This window comes from Tursiops truncatus, chromosome 17, assembly GCF_011762595.2.
Source record: "Tursiops truncatus isolate mTurTru1 chromosome 17, mTurTru1.mat.Y, whole genome shotgun sequence".
Taxonomy (NCBI): domain Eukaryota; kingdom Metazoa; phylum Chordata; class Mammalia; order Artiodactyla; family Delphinidae; genus Tursiops; species Tursiops truncatus.
This window is the reverse complement of record NC_047050.1, coordinates 22,789,970-22,799,752: the sequence shown is the minus strand read 5'-3', so window position 1 is coordinate 22,799,752 and position 9,783 is coordinate 22,789,970. Positions and strand designations below refer to the sequence as shown.

At 37.5% G+C, this 9,783-nt stretch overlaps 1 protein-coding gene across 2 annotated transcripts in view; it reads right to left on the bottom strand.

Annotated features, from left to right (window-relative positions):
- The window catches only part of STMN2 (stathmin 2), a 52,182-nt gene that overhangs the window by 20,608 nt on the left and 21,791 nt on the right, over positions 1–9,783 (bottom strand). The window contains exons 2-3 of one of the 2 annotated variants that reach the window (XM_073794540.1): positions 9,561–9,669; positions 2,637–2,732 (exon numbers count right to left, since the gene is read on the bottom strand). In XM_073794540.1, the coding sequence (XP_073650641.1) occupies positions 2,637–2,732; positions 9,561–9,570 (106 nt within the window). In that variant the 5' untranslated portion in view covers positions 9,571–9,669. The remainder of the gene's footprint in view (positions 1–2,636; positions 2,733–9,560; positions 9,670–9,783) is intronic. The other variant, XM_019926271.3, reaches the window with a different exon arrangement.

The following is a 9,783-nucleotide window of genomic DNA, read 5'->3' as shown; positions in this document are numbered from 1 at the left end:
CCCCAGACTACACCCCTCTCATTTCGGCCCCCCAGTCCTTGTTTTGTCCTCTAAACCCACCCAAAGTCAGGCCAGTCTCTGTTGTGCATCACAATAGTATTTGAAAAGAGTTATGATTTTCCATTTCAAATTTTTTCCCCAGTCTAAAGCATCCTCAGTGTCCTAAAGTGACACGGTTTCTAGATCTTTACTACTGCATCACTCCCTAACCTCACAGGACTCACTAATTTATTAATGTCCCTTGAAAATTGTGGCAACCAAGCTGGCCAGGTCTCCAGGCTAGTTCTGACTAGAGCAGAGCAGAGAAGAATTATAAATTAGCTTCCATTAACGTTCTTTTAGCAGCCTGGTTAGTGCACTTTCAGTTTGTGGTCAGGTAAGACCCCAGGTGAACAGGAACTGACCTTACTTACTTAGATCTGTGAATGCTAACAGATCATATAGACAAAGTCAATTCAGTAGGTATGTTAAAAATGATGTGGCTTTTTTCACAAAGGTAAAAATATTTTAAATCTTCCTGAAGGCATCCAAATTTGTACTTATATCTTAAGTACAATTCTATAAAAAGTGTGTAAATTTATGGAAAAGGATTTCAACAGAACAGAGGCAAATAAAAATCACTTATTTGATGAGGCGATGGGATTTTAAATGGATAGAGTTAGAGACACTGAAATCAGAACTGCCTGTATTTGCATCCAAATAGTAAGCCCTGCTTACTAGGGTGTGATACTGGGAAGGTTAATTCACTTCTTTAAGCTTTCATTTCCTCATCTGAAAGATGGAGATAAAAGGCACCTTTCTCATAAGACTGTTGTGAAGATTAAAAGATGAAGGATACTTGTCCAAATTAATCAAATTATATACATTAAATATGTGCAGTGATTTGTAAGTTACCTCAATACAGCTGTTAAAAAAACTAAATTGTAAAGGTGTTCCGAAAAAAAGATATAAAGGATACTCAATGTAAAGCACGGGCCATAGCACTTAGTGTTTATAAATGTAAATAATAATAATTATTAATTCTTGTGATAATATTTGTCTACAATAAACACTTCACATTATTACCTAATATAGAAAGAGAAGACAAGGTTAAAGACATTGGGAATTTGAAATTCTCTACCAGTTCTTTTAGGAAGCAGTTCATGAGCTATGTTGAATTGTCTATTTGACTTCTAAGACTCAGCTTATATATAACCTTTGATTTTCGTTTCCCTCTCTCCAGTCCCTAAGAGGGCAGAAACCATCCCTGTCTTCTGTGTCCTACCAGTAAATGCTGCCTTAGCAAATAATCACACTGAGTTCCACTTACTGGTTATTCGTATGCTGTAATTCTCTTCTACTAGGCCATGAGTGCCTTGAAGAAGAGGCCTGAGCTGCATTCATCACTGGAGCCTCAGTGACAACACATGGTGAGATACAGTCTCAGAAGAAACATAGCTGGATTACTAGTCACAGCCACATTTAGCAGATTAAGGATAGGACCAGTGTATTTGTTGACTGAATGAACTTATACGAAGTAGGCGTGGGACCTGCATTCTAAAGAGAGTTTTGGTTGGAAACCAAAATCTTTTTGCATGGAAGACATTTCCTTGTGAAACAGTTAATTCATATTTATGATGCTTGTGCCGTGGCAGAATCAGTTTGAAAGAAAAACGTCTTTGAGTCCTGGAATATTTTAAAGGTATAGAAGGGGTTAACTGCCATAGATCCTTTCACCTTACCTTTAATGTATTTCCTTATACATGTGGAAAAGAAAATCGTTGTGAGCCAAACAGGTAGCCAGATATGCCTCAGCTTTTTCTACTACATATATAACTGCACCAAACATTTTGATTAAATGGACTGAATTACGTAAAAATGGTATTGTTGATAATGTCAGCTACCATTTTGAATGCTTACAAGAGGCCAGGCTCTATGCTAAACATGAAACCATTTAAACCCACAACACCACTGGGAGGAGGATATTAGAGTTAAATCGGGCTCAAAGAATCTAAGTTACTTGCCCGAGGTCATGCAGGTACTGGCAGAACCAGGAAGGTAATCAAATTAAGTCGTATGAATCAGGATAAATCAAACCAAAAGGGTTTTACTGCAAAATAAGGTTCATAGCTATGCCAGTTCTTTAGGATTTTCTTTTAAAATCCTCTTTATCTGGGGCTTCATAGGTCGGTTTTACTACTGGAACTTATTAGGTTGTTGACAGCACACACAAAATACGGGGATTTTGTAAAGACTACACTAAAAAACTGTGATGGTGGTTGATTTTCTCTCCTGAGTTTTCTAACTACAAAGCATTTTCTTGCAAATTGTGATCTCTAATTACAGCTTAGCATATCGTGTTATTTGCAAAGAAAAGCCTCGGACATATTGTGGTTGTTGACATGCTGGATGCAATGGCTAATAAGCACTCAGCCATGTTTCTTAACAGACACTAATGTGCTGTTATTAGCATCAAACTCATACTGTTTTGAGCAAACGGCAATCAATAAGGCCCATTAGCTAGACCCGGCAGGTCAATAGTAATATCCACAAAATATTGATTTAATTATATCAGGAACTTTGAGACAGAAACAAATATATCCAAGCTTTGCCAACTGATCCAGCCAGCAGGGGCATTTCTATTGTAGGCATCTTACCATCGTAAGTATAGATGTTGATGTTGCGAGGTTCCGGGTAGAAGCAAGAGCAGATCAGTGACAGCATGGACAGCTCCTTCATTTTTTCCTTGTAGGCTGAAACAAAAGGCTCAAGATTAGTATCTATCATTTTCTGAATTTCTTCTGAACGTTTCTTTTAACCTGAGTAATAATTGTAGCCTCCTGAAGAATGAATGTTGCCAGGGACACTGCTCTCTTTCACAAAATATAAATGAATGAAAGATGGAAACGGACTCTGGGGTGCATATTCCTTAGTACAGAGGACATAAAACACAAATTGTTGCAGGTTAGATAAGAAGTGAGAGAAAGGGAGCTAGAGAAAGAAAGGAAGGTAGAAGGAAATGAGATCCAGCAGGGTAGGAGGGAGAGACAGGAAGATACAGAGGAAGCAGAAACAGACAAAATGGGCAAAGAGAAAGGTCCATTCCAGTACATTTGCACGCAGGTCTGTTGTATATAAATCAGCTTCAGGAGGTGTCCTTTGCTGGTTGACCCTGAATGGCCACATACCCATTTGGAGAGTCAGAGAACTCACCAGGATAGTTATTAAGCAAATATTGATATATCTTGCAGGGGCCAATGTTGCTTATTTCTCTTCATCCCAAGTGCACTTTTTTTTTATCTCCCTCTTTCCACACACACCAAAAACCTGGACCTGAGATCTGATAAGGATGTCTCTTCCTCTCTGCACACTCAGTTTGGATGCCTAGCAGCTGCTGGAGTTCAGACCTTCCTCCCCCTTGACTCCCCCCACCCCCCATTTCATTTTCCCCTTTGTCCTTCAAGAGGTCTCCTGTCTAGGCAAACTTAGAGGGCCTCTTATCACGTTGGTCATCACCGGGACAAGTGACGACCAGATGGGGATAAAGAGGTGGGATCCTCTCACCTTTGTTGGTTATATAATTAGCAAAATTAATAAATTAAGGAAAATGGAAGAAAAATAATAGAGACAATGTGCACTGACTTGTGAGAAAGTATAAACAAATGGTGATGTCCTAACATATTGAACCTCACAGGGGGCATGTACCTCTTGGCAGGATCTTCTGATCATTATGTAACCCATGGAAGAGGAGTACCTTGGCAAGGCGAGAATCTGCAGAAGATTGTTTGGGCATTATTGCCAGGTGCATCTTTGGTTAGCCAGTAGGAAACAGATTCAGTATCTGGATGTTTTAGAGCTACCGAAATTTAGGTTGGGAGGATTCTAAGCGATCATTTAGTCAACTGTCCACCCATTGTACCATCAATTTTGCAAATGAAATGGCCCACAGAGGCTGAAGTCATATATGGCCAGTGACAAAGTTGGGATCTCTGGATAAAATGTAGTAAATCAATCTGTCTTAAGATTGCCAAGAGGCTTTCTTCTAGCTCTACTTTCAGAACGAGATTCAATGTGCCAAGAGGGCTAGACATGCTTGCACACCGTTGAACCATACACAAAGACCAATAGTGTCATACTGCATATGGTTCAACCTAATACATCCAGAGCATCTCTCTAAAGGAATCTCCATCCCTATTTAGCTATTTCCTTAAAATAAGCAACACAATTTGCCTTGTGCCAGAATAGTCCTGCCAACACCCATTCTGAGAGATTTTTACTGGATGCCTTTGGAATTTTAGAAGGCTGAAACCATATTTTTTGTCCTATGTGTCTATTTAGTTAATAAAATTATGTCACTTATAAAGGTCCAAGCCTATCTTCACATGGATGTTCAGCGTGAATCACAATATCTGTCACATAAAAGCATTTTGTGGTTCAATGCATTTAATTCCATGAACTGATTAAAACCAAAACAGCAAGCCTTTGTAGGCTTGTACCTTTTTCTGGTAAGAGGACACCAAATGGTACCCAAAATATTTTGCAAAATTAAGCACATATTAGAAGCACATGTTAAAGACATCAACTTTATTAGGGAAAGGCAATCCAAAAGCAAAATAAAAGATATTCTGTCTCATAGAAAAGGGAACCTTTCTATACTGTTGGTAGGGATGTAAATTGGTGCAGCCACTATGGAAAACAGTATGGACTTTCCTTAAAAAAACTGAAATAGAAATACCGTATGATCCAGGAATCCCATACCTGGATATCCAGAAAAGATGAAAACTCTAATTTGGAAAGATATACGCACCCCAATGTTCATAGCAGCACTATTTACAATAGCCAAGACATGGAAATAACCCAAGTTCCCATCAACCAGTGACTGGTTTAAGAAGATGTAGAGAGTGTATATATATATATAATGGAAAATTACTCAGCCATAAAAAAGAAATACTGCCATTTGCAGCAACCTGGATGAACATAGAGAATATCATACTAAATGAAGTAAGTCAGACAAAGATAAATATTATACGATGTCTCTTATGTGTGGAATCTAAAGAATAATACAAAAGAATCTATATCAGAAATCTAATCTAATCTAAAACAGAAACAGACTATCTAATCTAAAACAGAAACAGACTCACAGACATAGAAAACAGACTTATGGTTACCAAAGGGGAAAGGGAGGGGGCAGGGATAAATTAGGAGTATGGGATTAACAGATTAAAAACTACCATGCATAAAATAGATAAGCAACAAGGATTTACTGTATAGCACAGGGAACAATATTCAATATCTTGTAATAACCTATAATGGAAAATAATCCGAAAAATATATAAAACAGGATCACTTTTCTGTACACCTGAAACTAACACAATATTGTAAATCAACTATACTTACAATAAAAAAAGATTTTCCATTTTATAGAGAGGTAACAGATTAAAGCTGTAAAAGCAAATGAAAACCAGTTGCAACCACAGCACAAGCAAATTCTGATTGTTTCCATGCAGCAAAGGCATACTGTGAAGATGGGTCTCCTTTCCACTTGCTGCAGTTGCCCAAGACTTTCCCCAGACGGCATTACCCTTCCTAATCGTCTCCACTCATCTCCATCCTTCCCAAGATCTGAATCCCAATTCAGATCACCCCTCTTCAGCGTTTCCCTCTCTTCGGGGGTACCCCCACATTCATCCCCTGTTGTCCTTAGTAGGCTATACTACATAATCATGATTATACACTGTTATACTTGATTATATACTGTTTCAGATCATTCACTACTGGTTTCTGATGCGTAAGTTTTGTTTACTAAACTAAACTCTTTGAAGGCAAATGTTGCATCTTACTCATTTATGAAATAATTTACAGCATAGTTCTGAATGGAACAGAAAGCACTTGCTTAGCAAATAGTTGTTGGCTATTTTGCTCACTGATCTCCCGTTGTGGAGCACAGGCTCCGGATGCGCAGGCTCAGTGGCCATGGCTCACGGGCCCAGCCGCTCCGCGGCATGTGGGATCTTCCCAGACCGGGGCATGAACCCGTGTCCCCTGCATCGGCAGGCAGACTCTCAACCACTGCACCACCAGGGAAGCCCTGATTTTAAATCAATCTCTCAATTGACAAGTATCAATATTTATGATCACCACCTATGGTCAAGAGTTTCTGTGAGGCATTATGAAATTAAAAAGAGATACAATATATGTGTCCTCATTCTTAAGGAGCTTTCAAGTCAGGGAAATGAAATATATGGATATAAAAAGCAATAGAAACACATGCAAAATAGGGTAAGTGTCAAATAGAGATAGATGATTTGTACTAGAAATTCAGAAGAACCTCAAAGCCCTGGGGCTGTAGGGAGGGTGGTCAGCAATGGCTTTACAGTTAGAGTTGCCAGATTTAGCAAATAAAAATACCGATACCTAGTTCAGTTTTAATCCAAATATTGCACGGGACATACTGAAAACCATTCCTTGCTTTTGCGAAATTCAAATTTAACTGGGTACCTTGTATTTTATATGGCAACCAGAGCAAATGGACCAGGGTCATAAGACTGAGTAGGGTTGAGGAAAGCAAAGAAGAGAGGAGGTATATTTGTTATTGTTGACATGGAAATGGGTTTACAAAGAGACCATATGGAAAACTTTTGTGAGTGGAACAGTGAGTTTACATAAGGATGGTTGACTCAACTCAACTTCAGGGCGCATAATTCAATTCCAGGTCTTTGCGAATGGCCTTCTCTGTGTTTCAGGAGACAGCTTTTTCATAGACTACACTACAAAGGGTTTTTAGAAGTTGTGTCCTGATAGTAAGTCTTCTTTGAGGTCAATTTGGCTCCAAGATTTTGGGTAAGATGTTCTGAAATTTTGCTCATGTAAAAGGGTTGCTGGGACTTAAAAACATTATGTGTACATTAAAACATGGATATATACAAGAATGTTAGAATTTCAAGAATTTTAAATGTGTAAACTTAAAACAAATTTGAATTTGAGAGTTTAGTTTTGAGTCCACTCTTAGGAATATTTAGGTGAGAAAGTTTGAAAAGCACAGAGTTGGCAATGGGTTGGTTCACTGTAAGTCCTGGCTTGCCTGCATCGTTCTGGTTGAAGCCCATTAGTAACATTAATAACATCCCCATTCACGGTCGAAACGTTTGGCTATTACGAGTCATCCTAGCAACAGGAAGCCATTGAACGTTTTGAAAGTGGAATTACCTGATAAAAGCTCTTCTTAGACCTATTTGGCCGTTTTATGCAGGAAAGGTCCATCGCTAGGAGACACACTTAAGAAACAGTTGAATAAAGTTCAGCAGGTAATGCAGTGTGGTTTGGGGAAAGGGTAGTGCAGAGGAAAAGGAAAGGGAAGATGCAGGGGACTTTATGAAAGATGAATTGATAGAAAAGAATACCTAAATTTGGAGTCAAGGGTAGATGGAAGAGAGTGAGAGATCCTAATGGATGGGTAGCCAAGGGAAGCTTTCCAGAAAAAGGGTTGCTAAAACTCAGTCCAGCTCATCTAGGATGAGCTGGCCTTGCAGAAAATAGACCATGGGTTGAGGTACGGAAATATATATAATTTGAATAAACTTTTTTATTGACAATAAAACAAATCCCAAGCAAATGTGAATGCTATTAGAAACATGTTATTAAGATTTCAGTATTGAAATTTCATACTTTGAATTGACAATCATTTTCTTCATTGGTTTTTGGAAGTCAGCATATATTAATCTTTTCACTATACCCAACACCAAGCAGAGCATGCATGTTTGTAAGGATGTGGGAAGAGATAGGTAATTCCATATAATGTTTTTCATTGTTGCTTGCATTTGTTATTTACTATCAATGTTTACAGGTAAGTGTATTTCTCTAGTAAATTCATTTAAAATTCAACCCACATGATGCGTAATGATTTTATAGCAATATCCACTTAACCTAATGGTGTATGAATGCTGATATTTTTTCCATTCTTCTAAATGGCTACAATGAACTATGAATAATGGCAACAGCTGCGATTTGTTGAGAACAAACAATGTACCAGGCATGGTGCTAGCTGGTTGCATGTATTTTCTCATTCAATCATCTCAACAATATGATGAGAGGTACTATAATTAGTCCAGATTTACAGATGAAATTAAAAGACTCAGAGAGGTGGTGTAGCTTGCCCGATGTGCAGTAGATGATAAAGTGTGGAGTTTAGTTTGAATGTAGGTCTGCCTGACTCTAAACGCTTTGCTGCTAATGTCATTCACTTCCCCAAGAATTTGCTCAGGTGTATTACACTTAACTTCACCATCTACATATTGTCTCTAACTAGAAAATAATGCATATTATTACTGCTTTTTAAAATGACGAGTTCAAGACTTTTTTCTTTCCCATTTTTTCTTTGGCATTTGTTGTTTAACTTTATTGACTGCATGGCTATAGGTAAGTGTAGGGGTTTATAGAAAGAAAATGTAACTTTTCTTTTACGTGTGGATTTTACTTGGTACAGAGATGGCTAGAAAACACAGGAACAGTTTCTCAAAGGGAACTTTGAGTATATGTATATTTTATTATATGAGTAAATATATCCTTACACACTCATATTCCAGCTAATGAGGTAAAAAGAGAAAGTGGTAATTATCTAGGTATTTTAGGAAAAAAATACTTTTGCATCAGTTATTTGGATTATTATTTTAAGGATGATATATTTTGGCAGGCAATCACCTAAATTTTCTCAATTTTTTTTTTGGCTTTTTCCTGTGTGTGTGTGTGTGTGTGTGTGTGTGTGTGTGTGTGTGTGTGTATCTGGAGATTGTGCTTCTCCCTCGAGGAGCAAAGAGTGGTTGAGGAGAACAATACAATCCGTACTAGAGACTTAATTATCAGATTAGATCTTGGCATAGATTAAAATAGCAGAGATTTTGTTTACTTAGTAAAATATGAAATAGACACACACACATATGTATGTATATACGTATAAAATTATTTCTCCCATTCTTCTAAATATATATCACAAGCTCTAAGCCCTTTGCTCAAAATTTCAAATACATCTTAATTTTATACACTTTGTGTTTCAACAAGACAATAATCTATATTATTCATGACAATATACTCCATTACTTTTGAAAGCCTTGAATAATTAAAATGAAGTGTTTTAAAAATGTTCAATTTTTTTTTCACCTGGTTTGTGTGGGAACGACCATCAATATGAGTTCTCATACTTACTTTGTTGTTTTTTGATTTAGAATCAGTAGTATCACAAAAATATCTTCCATTTATTCATTCTGGGCAAAATTTTATTTGACTCAGTTTTGGTTAATGCAGAGTATAAAAAAGAAATAATATGTATTAGACTTCCTGTTAACATGTGAAAGACAGTTAAGGAATGCTCTGAAAATGTCATTAATATACTACTTGGGAAGAAAATATCTCATAATCTCTGGATGCGCTACTGGTCTGTGTTCCCATATAGCAGTGCTAACCATAAGAACAGAGTCATTCAAGGCACTCGTTGCCTGACCGTGGATTTGTGTTTTGGGGGCTCCGATGAGGGAGGCTCAGGGTCTGTTAGCACATTGATTTTCCTCCTTTCCTTTCTCATATTTTACTTGCAATCATTGATCATTTTAGTCCAGTAGCGGGTAGGGGTGGGGTTTCTTGGCAAGTCCTAAGTTACTCAGTTTGGAGTCAACCTAAATTTCTTCTTTTGAAAGGTCTCTGGCAAGAAAGTAAAGGACAAAGTTAGATGATATACAGAATGCAGGATATAAGTTCCTTGCAATGATTTTACAGCAAGTAGATTTGCATTGGTTTCTAAGAGATTTCATTGAC